Consider the following 15,166-nt stretch of genomic DNA (forward strand, 5'->3'; position numbering starts at 1 on the left):
ATCAAATTAATTTCATTGTAATAACAATGTTTACATAATAATCATCTGGGATATTATCTGTAATATGTTTCAGGCATATTTTTAAACCAAATCTGTCTTTGTGAATCGGATAATGGGAATGTGGTACTTTGTTAAGCTTTACATTTAATCATATTAGACGATCAATCGTTGGAAGGAACTGCCTTATATATTGATTCTTAAAATTAAATAAATCACATTTACGGTTCATATTATTGCATACAGCAAGAGTTCTAGGTTGTGTTACTGAAAAAACTAGGGAAGCACTGTAACCATCGCTGACTTTGATAGCCAGATTACAAACAGCAATATCAAAAATATGCCTTCCAAAATCTTACATGAAGGAATTACATTTTTTTGTCCATTTGTTTGGGTTTTTTTTAGGGGGGGGCTTTTTTTAAATGGGTGATTTCACAAACACATTCACTTTGCTGGTAGTGTTGTTTACCCGAGGTAACATAAAAATCATCTGGAGCTTTGGTCTTTTTTTTTCCTTTTTTTTTTTTTTTTTTTTTGGTAAATGTAGTCTTCTTCTGTCACCATAAAAAGCTACCGCATCTCCAAGTGTGAGTCACATTTCACTTGACATTCTCATTTGGCACCACCATCTTTTTTTTTTCTCCTCACTATCCACCTCAAGACAAACAGCACTTGGGTGAGCCAAAATACACAAATGTCTCAGAAAATCCTTAGAACACAGACCCATTCCTAGAGGAATCAACGGTCTAATGTCACGCTCCTATAGGTATGTAATTTGGTGGCTGAATTTCTGCTGTGACTGGTCTGATAGCAATGAATACAGCCAACAGGTAGGGTCACCAGAAGGAGGGGGAGCATGACTTACAGGTACAGCGGCTCAGACAGGAGTCCTGGCTACCCCAACTTATGGTCAGCTGGCTGCCGATGACCAAAGTGGTGTTTTCTTTTGGACAAATAACCATAATAATATCAAACCCCGTTAATCTTGCAGCAGGAAGCTTGTACAGGCAGTGCTGGTAGCACTATTCCTCCTCCTCCAATCAAGACTAAATACTCATTCCTGACTTAGGAGTGCCATGTTCACACCATTTGTGCACACCTAGTGTGTTTTGTAGGGGAATGAATGGGAATGTGTTTTCCTAGCCCAAGGTACTGAAGGCAAGTCATTTTCTTATCTTCTTTTTTTTTCCAGTATCTATCAGAAAAGGAAGTTTAAAATGCCAAACATGCATGCACAGAAATGCTGGTATATGGTCTTTCATTAGCTTTTACAGTAAAGTGGGTAGGCTGAGTGTTTGCAATTGCAGCAGTAAGAAATGAGAGCTTTCCTTAAAAAAAATGTGCCTTTTCTTTGCTTCTGAAAAACATTTCAAAGAGTTTCCAACAAAAAGAAGACTATAACGGTTTAAAGGAAGTTAAGTAGTGCTGAAGAAAGGGACCTACAGTAGGAAGGTAAAGATTTTAAAGAATTACACTGTGTTCTTGTTTCAACAGCATTTGTCTATGATTTTAGATGAAACAGATGATCTCTTTTCTTAAAAAGGATTAAAAAAAAAAAAAGGAAGAAAAAACTTTCTGCGGAATTGATATTTGCCTTTGGCCTTTGCCACTGGGCCCTTTTTAAGCAGCATAGATTAATCTTTGGATGGAGAGAAAAAGCAAAGTATGAATAAGTGTAACTAAGCACCTTTATATTTTGAGCCATGGAAGCTGTTGTGAGCAGCATGAGAGAAAACGAAAGGGCAGAATGGGACCTTTGTAGTGTGATAAAATCCCTTCGCTCAGAGACCGTGTTCACAGTTGGAAGGGGATGTAACTTAAAAGACAATCTAATTAACTTGACAAAGTCTTTGTGGACGCCTGAAATTCAGTTCTGAATACACTTTTCTTTTGCGGGAGAGATCCCTCTCTGAGGGTTTTTTTTTGTTGGCTTTTTTTCTTTTTTTGTGTGTGTATGTGTGTGTACATGCACCAGGATATACATAAAAGTCCTCCTTGTTGGTCACATATCTGGAGCTAGCTGCCACCATGATGATTGATGCATGTTCTCTTAACTGTTTTTAAGTTTTTCCTACCAGATTTTCTATTTCTAGCTGAATGTAGCTTCATGCCTATTTAGCACGAGGCCAGAGTGTGTGAGCTTGGGCGGAGAGACCCAGAGTGTGGGATTTTTGAGCAGACACTAAACTGCTACGAAATAGATACATAAATATATGGTGTTTTTTAAAAGCTACTTATTCTGATGCACCAGCTGCAGACAGCTAGTTCCCATCTGCATTTGGGAACGCCAAAGCCATGGCATCTCCGTGTTGCAGGAGCATCTAGCGCTATGCACGGATAGAAGAGGGTGGCCCAGGAGCTGGGGCTCTCCAGAGTTCCTCTGCTGAGAGCAGCGTTCCCTCCCGGCTACGCCAGTGGCAAGAGCTTGGTCTCTTTCCTAGTCCCTGGCACTAAGCAGGTAGCGGTGGGGGTCTCGGCCCTGGCAGCACCATCCCCGAGGAGAAGTAGCACGGCGGCCGCCCTCCCCTCCCCTTTGCCCTTGCCCTATGTTTATGAACCCTTGAGCACAAAAGCCAGTTGACTGAAGACAGAAAGGCAGATAAGAGCTAACAAACCTTAGGTAAAATGTGTGTTCTAACTACTGACATATCCTAGTTTTTCCCACCTTTCCCTGAGAAGCTGTATAATGCCATTAACCTTCTGCTTTGATCAGGAGAGAAGGGTCCCTCCTCCAGTGCCAAAGAAGCCATCGAAAGGTCAGGTGCCACTCATACGAGAACGCTCTCTGGAAAGCTCGCAGCGTCAAGAGGCCCGGAAACGGCTGATGGCTGCCAAGCGCGCTGCATCGGTCCGCCAGAACTCAGCTACCGAGAGCGCCGAAAGCATTGAGATATACATCCCCGAAGCCCAGACCAGGCTATGAAGGGATCCAACCAGGAGGACTCTCTCTGGCAAGACAAGCCTCATGTATAATCTGCCCCTCTAGGCTCCTGCTCAAGGTCACCACGAAGTATTTGTACCTCCTCCTCTCTCTCTCGCTCTCTCTACCCTCCTCTCCCCCTCCCCTCTCTCTGTACACAGCTGCCCCAATGCTCCCAGTGAACTCCACTGCCGTGGCGTAGTTGTCGGTCCTCCGAGAGATGTCCTCTAATCACCCTTGCTTTCTGAAGGTTCGCCCATGTCATCACGATGCTTTGTCACATGTACTGATGCTGCCACTTCGCCTCATGTAAACGAGTACGATCCTTTTTTCTTTTCTGTTTGAAACAAATAAATGCAGCGCTCAGACTTCCACACACCCATGCACCTGTACAGTAGATGCTCCATTTAACTTACTCATGATCTTTAGTTGACCTAAAGCTAGTCTGTTACCCAGTGTACAGCAATATCAAACTGTAGGGGACTTTGGTATTTTCAGTCATGCAGGGTGATCCTTTCGGACTCTGCCGTCTTCCTCACAAAAGATGAAAGGAGCTATGACTCGGATTCCCCTCTTTTTATTACTGTTTTTTTTAAAGCAGATGGCGCACTTTATTCTAAACCTCCGAATCACATCTTCACCTGAATTAAGGAGTCACACAAGGGCAGGGAGCTGGGGTGGGAGCGGGAGGGGGGGAAGAAAAAAAACCCCACAGCTCTGGCAGGTGAAAAAGTGGAAGTATATCCCGCAGGTGAGATGGCGAGGGATATAAAAGATCCTGTGGAAAGATACCTGCACACTCACAGCTGCACAAACTGCCTCATTTTTATTTCATCAATCACTACTTAAACATTTCAATCAGCAGAAGATTGTAAATTCGATCTTCCAGGGAAATAATCTATTTTGAAAGGCAATAAAAGAGTAAAAAGGAAGGAGATAAGAAGCAATGACAGTTGAAGAGATAATATAAAAGAAGGATTTTCTTGTCCAAGTATTAAGAATTTTTAAAATTGTACTGTATTGTCAATTCCTCTTGTATTGTATTGTATGGATTATATTGGTTAAAAAAAAAAAAAAAGAAAAAAAAGAAAAAAGCTTGGTTTTGTTGATGTCTTAATCTCGGTGGGACCATCCAATCTCATACGTCCACGCAGCCACACACGGACACCTGTAGGTGAATTACTGTACATGGAGCCTCTGATGCTTTTCCAGGCCAGGCTTGCTTTGCTCTATCCACAGCTGGTTGTATGCTACAGTTCAGACTGCTTATCACCAAACCGTCCATATTTAGGAGTAAATTTCTGATTCAGCCTCCTCTTAATAGTATAAAGTATTCACTTGAACAAGAACAATAGACTATTTTTCACAAGTTATGGGATCAATATGAACTTAATATTTTTCACGACAAGCCTTCCTACCCTGGCTTCTGCCATTGTTTTGCAATCACTAAAAATATGCATCCTAAGTAGCTCATTAAGAGTGGGCGGAAATGGCAGATAATAGGGCTGGAGAGGAGCCTGAGAGGTCAACTCCTGTGTGTCTGTCCCCTCCAGCCACCTCTGGCTGGGGTAGGATCTTGTCCTCCAGCTCCTCTGATGAGGAACAATGCCGACCACGCTGCTACTGGAATCTCTTGTGCCAACATTAGGAAAGCTATGTCAGGCATGTTGCTGAAAGCGAGTTGTGTGCGTGCGTGTGAGCGTGTGTGAGTGCGCACACGCGTGCCTAGCTGGCACATGCTGCTGCCAGCAGAATTAGCGTGAGCTGCTTTGGGTGACAGGGCTGCTTTGGGTGACAGGACTGGTGTGGGCAGAGGAGCGCTGTGCAGTCCCCAGCACGTGTGCAGTCCTGCAGCGACGTCTTCCAGACTCCTCTGCTGCTCCCTGCGTGCTCTTCACCCCATCTGCCAGGGCAGGGGGATGCAGGAGGGAAAGGCAGGCTGCTTTCTGCTCCCAGTGAGCACAGGCACAGGACAGCCCCACCATGGAGAGGCACGGGTGGCAGCCCTTGCTGCATGCCAGTGCTGGCTGGCTGTGCCCATGGCTGCTCAACCTGTATGGACAGTCCAAGCAGTGAAAAATCCCACTGCACATGTGGCGTAATTCTGCAGCTTGCACTTAAAAAGCGTTGAAAATCGTCATCGAGAAGTTAAGCTCTTGCTAAAACTCTTCATCGAGACCATGCCAGACAGCTTCTTTTCCTATGACATCATAGCCAGGTGCTAATTTAAGTTTATTCGAGAAAATAGGAGAGGTAATAGGTTCTGGCACCAAGTGTTTTCATGAGAGCATACTAAAACCACTAGAGAATTTGCTACCTCTCAAAGCCATCGATATCTGAGCTATGTCTTTATAAACAGGGCACAAATATTTACTGCTGTGGTTTACAAGAAAAGGGCTAATAATTTAATATATAAAAGACTTTTAACTAGAGTAATCAGAAATCCAGTGTAACTCTAGAGTGCTTGGTGTTACAGGAGCTTCAAAAGGTTTGACCCTCTAAGCGTTTGAATACCAGTGTATTTGCTAGTTTTGAAACACTGCATTTAACTTTTAGCAGCAACAAAACATCACCGTGTTTGCAGTATGTAATAGTGCCAACTGCCACTTTTGAGCATATATAGTCATAGGAAGTATTACTTATTTGGAACTCATTTGTACTGAAGTATTCAAAGCAGTACCTAGGTGAGAGTCCACATTCACAACTGTGTCTCAGACTTACTTAGTTTTGTGAACGTTTTATGAGAGATGAGTTAAGACTTTGGTTGACAAGTGGCTACAGAAATTTATATCCAGCAAGTTCCCCCCTAAAAAAGCAGAAAAGTGAAGACTATCTAGTCTTGTACATTACAACTTATTGTATTTGTATATCATAGAATATTTTTTGTATCTATTTTAAATGACTTTATTCTTAGCTGAATGCTTGTTAATTCATTTGGCACTGGAGAGGTTATTATAATGTTTGCCTAGTTTTTTAGCAAAATATTAAAAATACAGCCAATACCAGAAGATAGAAAATAAAGTAATTCTGCCCCTAGAATGCCACTAGTTAACCACTTGACTCATTTACCAATACTAATGCTAATATATCTGCTCCATCATCTGTTTTAGTATAATCTGTAACTATTTGTTTTTAGTCTAAACTGCCCAGTGTATGTTAAAAATGCCTATATTCTGTTTCACTTTGGGACTAAACTATTGTTGTTTTTTTTTTCTTGGGGGAAATTTTAGAAAAGGTTGGTTTTGTCTCCTGCTTCAAAAATCAAAAAAAAAAAAAAAAGAGGTATTTATTATATTTTTTGCAGATGTTTCCATAAAATTCTCATAATCTTTTTGTAAAGAAAGATGAAGAAATGGATTAAAGATTTTTAATATTTGAAAAGGTAAATAGAAATAATTTATTTGTAATATATTTGTTTATTTATTGGTGTTCCCTTAATGCTTTGATGTGCACTATCACTTTAATTTAAACTGTATCATTGTGAATTTATTGGGGTTTTTAGTTTTTTGTTCAGTTTGGTTTTTTTTTTTTTTTAAGGAAAATGGTCAAATGCATATTTTAAGTAGAATGTAAATCACTGGCCTACCTGCATTCCCAAATGTGATTTTAAAATGTTTTTGATTTGAAACAAAAGACACAAATTTGAAAGCCTTTAGACAGAGGAGAGTGTTTTTATGGCTTAACGATTTGGGTTTCCATAGGATTATCTATCTGGTTTGTGTGTGGACAGGAAAATGTAAATAGATGAATGTTTCCCATAATGTAAAAAGAGCAAATTAATAAAATAATTAATGCACTGCTTGTAAGAGCTGTGGGTTTTCAATGCAAATTCGTTCTTCCAGAACTGCCAAGGCATTTCATTTGATGTGGTCAAGGATAAAAGCACGACAAGCAGAATGTTTCTCTTAAGCTCTCATTGCTTAAGACCGGCCCTGCAAAGTCTCATCCGAAGCATCCTGCTGAGCACCCTGGAAGTGTTCATCTGCACAGAGTTGCTCACAGGCATAAAAGTTGCCATGATCAAGGCCTTGAGCCTTAGCAAAATCTTCAAAGGCACTTCTGCACGGAGCCCCGCCAAACCCCACTGAAGATGCCAGGAGTTACGCTGGGGACTTCAAAAGAAGTGGCAAGAAGACCCCAGCCTGATTGGTTTTCCCCTCTCTGCTTCCCTTTCATTTTCTACTTATGTCCCATGATGTCTGAATTTTGAGGGGCAAAAGAGATCCCTGGCAGGCATAGCTAACTTTCCCTTCACTGGAATCCTGCATCCAGATGGGGTTTTTTCCCACTGTGTGAAATAAAGACAGTCACCAAATCCCACAGAAACATGTCCTGGATGATGATGTTCATGGTTATACCGGTACTTGAACAGGTCCTGATTCACTTTGTAGTACCTAGTGTGCCAGTGCTGCACCATGTACTCTCTGCCCATGCTTAGACCCTCAGCACAGAAAGGCCAGAAAGATTTATGCTATAGATCCATGGGCACGGAAAATTCTTGGGAAAAATCCCAAGATGAAGGGATTTTTCTTCACATGCTGGAATTTATGTGCTTGTTAGTGACTGATAAATGGATGCAGCAGGGATGGGGTGGAAAAAATGCTTTATTACTTAAAAACCTTTCTGAGGTGTCTGGTACCTTTTTGTAATGAGGATAGCTCGGAGGGAGTAAAACAGCACGTATGTTTCTCACTGTTCTCCAGCAGAATTATGAAGTCCAAGGCATGGCGCAACCCCGCCTTTCATGCAGGTAAACTTTATCCCTATTTATACTCAATGTTTCCTTCCAGATCAAATCAGAAGCCTTCCCCAGAAGCATATCTTGTTGCCAGTTTGTTTGCCAATGTCTGTCTCTCCTGCAAGACATTGTTTTTGCATCACGCAATAGGCAAATAATTCACTTCAGCCGTCAGTTTGGAGCATGCTCGCCTATCAAATCTGATGACTTTGAGCTGACATTTTTGATAGCAATTAATGATAAAAATATTGGCTGCTCTGCTGCTACTGGTATTTGTTTTTGAGGTCATAGGTTTATACATGATTTGGAGTGCAGAGAGCAAGTGAATTTCTCTTTTCCCATTATGCATCACGTTACAGGGTCGGGTCAGCCCCACTTAACCATGGTCCTGCACTGAGCAAACCTGAGACCAGCGCTCATAGCTGAAAGATACTCATCCCCTTTCCCTTTAGTCTGCTGCTATGCCAGTGACCTATAAAACATTGCTGTGCTGTCACAGTAAGTTTATACACAACATCATCCCTTCCCCGTGCTTTTGCACATGGGGAGGTTTTTACAGCCCCTCTTCTGCATGGCTGCTTGGCCACCGTTGTGGCAGAAGAAGGTAGCTGCTCTCACTTGATTCATCAGGATGCATTTGGATGCCAGCTGCAAAACATGACGTGACTGGCCCTTCCAGCCAGCAGCCAGGCTTTCCCACGCTTGGGTCCCATCGGTGGACAGCACCCTTCTCGTAGTGCGTGTGATTACAGCCGGTCCTCTATTGCTCCGTGACTCACATGCCCCACTCGCAGTGAGACAAAGGGGCAAGCAAAGGAACAGGGCTTCCTGGTAATTGTGTTTTTCATGGTTCTCTTCACTGATCCAGTAACAACATAATCATTGAAATTAGAGACAGAAAAGCTCTGCTGGGGCATTGTGTTAACACTCTGCCAGTTCCAGATTGCGATCTACTGAGCTGTGGCAGGTAAGTCATCACCTCCCCAGCTCTGCTCCACCCAGAGGGAAAAAAAACCACACACTAAAGAACTGGAAAAAAAAGAGCTATATTAAAAAACAAGCTGAGTTGTGACACTGCCTCCACCTATTATGGGCTACTCCTGGTGCAGAGGCCTTCATATCATATTGATTCTTCACTTAACTATCTGTGACAGGGTGACGAGCTTTTCCTCATTTTCAGCCAAGCAGAATGGAAACAGTTATGGATTTTGCCACCTCTGTTCAAAGAGAGGGAAATACTGAGGTGTTGCAGAGCCTCTGGAGAAGGCAACAACTGCACGGCCCCTGAGCTACATGGACGGTGACACTGCCATATTTCAAAGCTGTCAAAGGTTTTGGGAGAGGGATGGGCCTTGCCTTGAGTTAAAGAAAAGCAGTAGGACAGAGTGTGATGGATGTTTTATGGGTATCAAATATCTCACCAAGGTAAGATAAGTCACTGTGTAAACAACCATGTGCTGAGGCAAACACCTTAGTTTGGAGATGGTAACTAGGGTGCTGAGATGTTGAATAGCAAAAGATAACCCATTCCGATGTAACTAGCCTATTTCCCCAGTGGGAATATCCAACCTATCACTTATCCCTGGCTTCAAACTAGAGAATTATCAAAGTCATGTCCCTAAAATGCTATATCTTACTTTCTCCTGTTGTACTGACTCTGGGTGCTCACAATTGCAATCTGGAATGGCTTTGTGAGTGTGTGTTCAGGACTGTGATCATCCCTGATTTTTTTTGTAGCACTGAAAATTTACTGCATTGCACCAGTTGGGCTATATTACTTGTTATCTTACAGCATGTTCTTTCTTTTTTTTTTTTAGTAAGTGGTTGTAATAATAACTCACTGTGCTCCAGCCCTTTTGTCAGTCTTCAGAAGAAAACTCCTATCACCTGAAAAAAAAAAAAATACTGGAACTTCTTCATTTTGTAGATTGTTCTGGTAAATCTTGGCTAAGCTAGGCCTAAGGGGAAGGAAATTGAGATAACTGATGCACTTAAGCATGTGTCATTCCTCATCTCTCCAGTCAATAATTGACAACAAAAGGGGAAAAAAAAAATCATACGGGTCAGGCAGCTCACAGATGATGCACTAAAGCTGAGATGGCATTTTGCTATGCTGTGGGACAATCACACCTGTAGCAACAGCTGAAGGGGGAAATCCCTTCCCACCTTGGAGCAATGTTTCAGTAAACAGCTTTTAAATATGTGACATCCCTTCCTAGTGCATCAGTACCACCGTGACCACAATTCCACCATTTCCACAAACCCCAGAGGTAGCATCAGCCCCAGGGCAGTATCATGGTGCCAGCTGAGGGCAGGGAGATACAAGCCCCTGGGCGACAGCAGGCCTTGAACAGGGCAGGGCATTGCTATTGAAACAGTGGCAACTCTAGGGGAATGTGGTGTGGATTAAACACAACCCAAAAGTAATCCATATGGCTGCTGCTTCCATGAGGTAAGCAGTCACAGTGGGAAAGAAGAGTTTTAAAGGGTGACTTTTCTTTACATCTTGCTATATACTGTTTTAATCCAGCATAAGAACCAGGCTTTGAATTTTAATGAAGTTACACAATTGCATTTGCAGTGTTGGGAAAGAAACCAGACTTCATCCCAGACTAATTGCCAGCTATAAAATTTAGTAGAGGCATACATAAAGACAAACCTGTAGCAACTTCAATGGAAACATGTCCATGTGTCAGTCTTCAAGTGAATCCAGAAGAGCTTTGCCTAAAACACACGAATTTTAAGTCGTGATCCTCTGCAAGAGGATCCTATGATCTTGCTCGCCGCTCTGATTCACCACATAGTAAATATTGCTGTTACTTAAAAAATGTAAAAACTGGTGACTTACATCGAAGAGGCTGTATGACTACACATAAAAGAACATCTTTGACAAACAGAGGGCATGTATCGATCTGAAAGACTCCATTAAGTACTCTTTTGTATTACTAACCTAATGCTTCAACTGACAAGAGGTTTCCTTTTGTTTACATCTTTCCTGGCAATAGCATCATGACAACTGCAGCCTGTCTGCAAGAATGTACACGGACCTGGGAACCCAGCCATACATTAGCAAACTGCAGTGTACTCCACGTGTTTCTCATCCTTTGCTTAACAACCCTGTGCTTGTAAAAAAAGCTGCTTGTGTGCTGTACTGCATTCATTGTGATGATTCATGTCTATCAGCATCTGCCAGTCAAGGCTGGGATTTCAGGTAGGAAGCAGCCCACCTCCTGTATTTTCTCTCTGAGAGAAAAATTTCTTTAGTGGAAGGTGGGAAATAAAACCAGGAAACCAAGCCAAAACAAAGAAAACCTGGTGAAGCATGCAGAGTTTGTCATTAAAGTATAATCCAAGCAGATTTTGTTTGTCAACAACAACAACAAAAAAAAAGGCCGACAGTTGCATAAGCCAAAATAACAATTCGGAAATGATTTTTAACTGGAACTGTTTTCATGTCGAGTAGCACGTGTGAGCTTAACGCTAATGGTTCGAGGCCGTCCCAAGTGTCGAGTGGTGTGATTGCAGGTGCTGTCACAGCATCCCTGCCACATGCATCAGCAGGACTTGCCACTGCCAGGGGCTGTCAGCTGCAGTGCTGGTGGCCAGGAGGCCTCCCCTGTGGCACATCCCTCACTCACACGGTACAAGGGCATTGTGCTCTAGGAGCCACGTGTTTTCTGCTTTACCTCACACTGACGCCAAATCCCACCAGAGCAGGTTGAATGGGTCTCCTTAAACACCAAAATTACACTCAAACACCAGTAATTACACTTGCCTGGGATGTAGGCTTATCTTTGAACTCACACAGCTTTTGTTAAATTATCTTACACCTCACCTCTCTCTCTGTCTCTCTGATTTTTCAATAGACAACATGAAACTCTGCTCTAGCACCTCAGGAGGCAGTGTATTTGCTCTGGACTTCCAACATTGTAACTGGGAGCAGAAGTTGGATCTGTTTTTTCTTCCTCTCTTAAAAGGTCAGGGAAACATGAAACCGCAAAAGGCTAATTCTTCTCTGTGTCACATTTCTGTGAGCCCAAAGGGCAACATAGCAGTGGTATTTTTAATGCCTTTTCTCCCCCCCGACTTTTCAATCCACAGTTCTTGGCACAACTGGTGACAGCTCACACAGTAACACACTTACTCTCTCATCGTTCCTTCTAAGTTGCTTCTGATGAATATTGGGAGCACCAGAAAGGGTCCCAACCACTGCAGTGCACGTGTGATAAGCAGGGGGAAGAGCTGGGGGTCATATCACAAGGCTTGGCCTCATCACAGGTTTTCTGGTTCTGGTGCATGGTCACAATCCACAGTATTCCGCACACACGTTTCGTTATCGTTAAACTGTAAATATTGCAAGAAGGTATTCAGCGTGATTTAATATTCCTATTAGTGCCTCCAAAGGCCCAACAAGAGAAGCTGCACTGTGCTGGGCTGAGCACGGTGTAAATATTGATGGTTTCTGTCTTGCAGTGTTTACAATCCAAGAAGGAGCCCTGCACCAGAGCTCCCTGCTACAGTTTTGTTATTTGTCTTCAGAAATTATTTGTCTGATTTAAAGCATCATAAATGAGCATGTCCTTTCTTTTGCCACTACTAGTAGAGCAATTTACTTTACTTTGCTGTGAAGGAAAAGTTCTAGACCTAAATATTTTATCATCCTAATCAAGAATTAGTCTTTTGATATAAACCCAGAATCCAATACCTTTTCTGCAGCTGTAACGTGCTACAATAAAATATGATCTCGCAGTTCCCAAACCCTTGCCAGGTAACAACGATTCAGCACAAGCAGGGCAAAGCATCACTTTGCTCCGCTGAACAGGGACATGCTCTCAGGTAAACTCACTCTAAGACCTGGTAATCGAAGAGGCTGCTCCCAATGCTGCCACACTGACAAGACACAGATATGTGGCAGTGGTTGTGGAGAAACCCACACCAGGAATCAGGTAAGTTAACATCACACATGTATATAGCAGGAGCAGACACTACAGGAATGGCTTTTGGCCCAAGGCCAAGTGCCTTGCTGAGGGTGCTGGTGTTTGGAAATGAAATGACAAGTTTCTACAGCTGCAAGAGTCAGCACTGACGCACAGCTTGCTGTACACTTACTCCAGCTGAGGATAAAACCTCTGCAAGGGAGTTGGGAGCTGTGCTATGCCTCAGAATACAGCTGGGCGCTGCTGCCATCCATCATGCAAGCATAACTTCTTCAGAGTTCAAAGGCAAAGTTGCAAAAGACTTGTTATTCCTCAGGGTGTTCTGGAGATTTATGTACCGTCATCTACCTGAGCAGTGGGAGATGTTTACCTGTCTCCTGTGTCAGCTGAGCTCAGGGAGCAGTAAGGTGATTACAACACTTGAATGCTCAGAAATGCTTTCTGGCTCCTCATATCTCCTCATCTGATCTCCAGGACACCTCACCACTGTTAAAAAGAAAACACCACCAAAGCACCACCCAGCTCCAAACCATCTGAGGTGCGGGCCCAGAAGCAGCTCTAGCACTCTCCTTTTCCCCTGCTAGTGCAGCCTGCAATTTCATGAATGATATTTGTTCTTCCCACAAGCCTTACCTCATCTGGAGTCAGGGGGAGGCTTAGAGTCAGGGGTTTCGCCAGAGGCAGGTTATACCTGCAAACAAGAGAGTGGACATGGAAGGACAGCCTCCCGCCGCCACCACCACCGCGGCAGTGCTCATCAGAGCACCTCAACCAGAGCCGGAGGCTGCGATTTAAGCGCTCGGCCTCTCCCTGCTGCCCGCACGGGGAAGCTCGTACCTTGTTATTGCTGCCCCACCGCCGCACGCCCAGCGCCCCGGGGCCGCCGCCAGCGCTTCCGTCCGCGCTGTGCAAACACCGCTGCGCCCTTTCTCCACACGGATAATAATAGTGCCGCCCTCATTTCCCGCTCCCGGGAGCGATGGTGTGGGCACCGAGCGGCAACTACAGATGGTGGCCCAAGGTCTGGTTAATGTTTCAGCGCTTTGAGCCCATCACAGGTTGCACTTTGAGCCGTACACAGCATGTTATTGGCGGTCCTGGTGTTTAAAGGGGTTTTTCTACCGACCGGTCGGGTGCCTGACACGAAAAATTTCATGTCTTGTCAAAGCACCTGATCTCCACCCACACTGGTAAAAAAACAATAAGCGTTCTGTCATCAGCATAACCTTGATTTCCACAGACTTTTGGGGTTTTTGCACGTGAGAAGAGGCTGCGGCATCACCAAATGCCCTGTTAACAGCCAACGGGGCAAAGTTCTTGTTTCCTTTGTAGTGAAAAAGTTCAGGGCCGGATTTTGATTATCACAAGGAGTAGTAAAGTACATAGAGCAGAGATCGTGCATTGGGTAAGAATTATCACCGAAGTGAAAAAACCAAACAGAAACAGCAAAACAAACTCCTGCCCAGCTGATGCAGCACTGCCCCACATTCTGACGTGCGCAGCCCCTGTACCTGTGCAGCATACACAGCCTATGGAAAAGGCTGGGCTGTGCTCTGGATGCGGCACAGCCTGCCCCGGCACAGCACAACACCACAGCACGGCTGCCAGGGGAGTCCTGCCAGGGCAGCTGGGCAGTGATGGGCTCATCCCACCCTTTTGATGAGTAAAGTAAAAAAGTAAATTTTGTAAAGTAGCAAAGTCCTGTGTCATACCACTTAGCTTACACACCAAAAGAAAAAAAAAAGAAAGAAAAAAGAAAAAAACAACAAACAAAAAAAATAAAGAACAGAGAAGGTCTCAAAGAACCTCTACTTTTATTTTTTATCAGGATCTGTTACCCTGAGCCATGGTTAGGACGTCAAGCACTCTTGTTTTGAATGTGGTGTTGATGATGGATGCACTTCCACACTACACCCAACCTGCCTCTTTACAAGGGTTTGAGTATTCCTCTGCAAATCTGGGAAAGAGGAAAATTCACATTTTACACAAAATTGAAGTCCTGCCTGACAGCTCCCCATCTGCTGGCCATGTCCCTGCTGTGTTGTTGCTGTTGTCCTGCCTTGGTTGGGGTCTAGTGCAGGCTTAGCTCCCCTCAAGGTTCCCAAAGAAATTGTTTTGTGTCTTACCATCAGATTGATCCACCCATGCAAATATCCCCATGTCAAAAGTCTTGGGGATTTAGAGGCAAAACATGAACACTGCACTCGCAGTGGTGGTTTGGAGAAAAACGCAGACGAAGGACCGAGCTTGCAGACTCTGCCTGTTAATGCCACCAGCGCACACAGGGGGAGATCTGAAAAAAGCTCGCCGCTCCAGACTTGCACAACTGGACAGTGAGCAGAGAGGGGTAGGAGCCGTGGGAACTGGCAGTGGGGTGACACGGGACAGCGCGGGGACTGCCAAACTATTCAGCTGCAATCCAGAGACTGACAGTTGCGGCAAGAGCCATCTTCCTCCCACCCCTGCAAAACATTCCCTCTCCTAGAGATTTGCATAACCCTGTGCACATTTCCTGCAGTCCTTGGGCAACGACTAGGGTTGTGGTTCAACAATTTACAGGATCAAAGGCAAATT

At 43.9% G+C, this 15,166-nt stretch overlaps 1 protein-coding gene and 1 long non-coding RNA gene across 9 annotated transcripts in view; one reads left to right on the forward strand and one right to left on the reverse strand.

Moving 5' to 3' along the window:
- The window catches only part of DLGAP1 (DLG associated protein 1), a 414,737-nt gene extending 408,012 nt beyond the window's left edge, over positions 1-6,725 (forward strand). For all 6 annotated transcript variants that reach the window (XM_039548527.1, XM_039548528.1, XM_039548526.1 and 3 more), the window contains one exon: positions 2,711-6,725. In XM_039548527.1, coding sequence (XP_039404461.1) covers positions 2,711-2,920 — 210 coding nt within the window. In that variant the 3' untranslated portion in view covers positions 2,921-6,725. The remainder of the gene's footprint in view (positions 1-2,710) is intronic.
- On the reverse strand, positions 6,437-13,768 carry LOC109144206. 3 transcript variants are annotated; one of them, XR_002044808.3, is made up of 5 exons: positions 13,430-13,768; positions 13,226-13,283; positions 11,800-11,999; positions 10,315-10,379; positions 6,437-9,542 (listed from the first exon to the last, which is right to left on the reverse strand). It is a non-coding gene; the product is annotated as an uncharacterized LOC109144206 (long non-coding RNA). The 3 variants fall into 3 exon arrangements; XR_002044807.3 differs by having other exon boundaries at positions 6,437-10,379; XR_005601400.1 differs by having other exon boundaries at positions 6,437-11,999.
- Between the last annotated feature and the right edge of the window lie 1,398 nt (positions 13,769-15,166).

The sequence above is a fragment of the Corvus cornix genome, chromosome 2, assembly GCF_000738735.6.
Source record: "Corvus cornix cornix isolate S_Up_H32 chromosome 2, ASM73873v5, whole genome shotgun sequence".
Classification (NCBI taxonomy): Eukaryota; Metazoa; Chordata; class Aves; order Passeriformes; family Corvidae; genus Corvus; species Corvus cornix.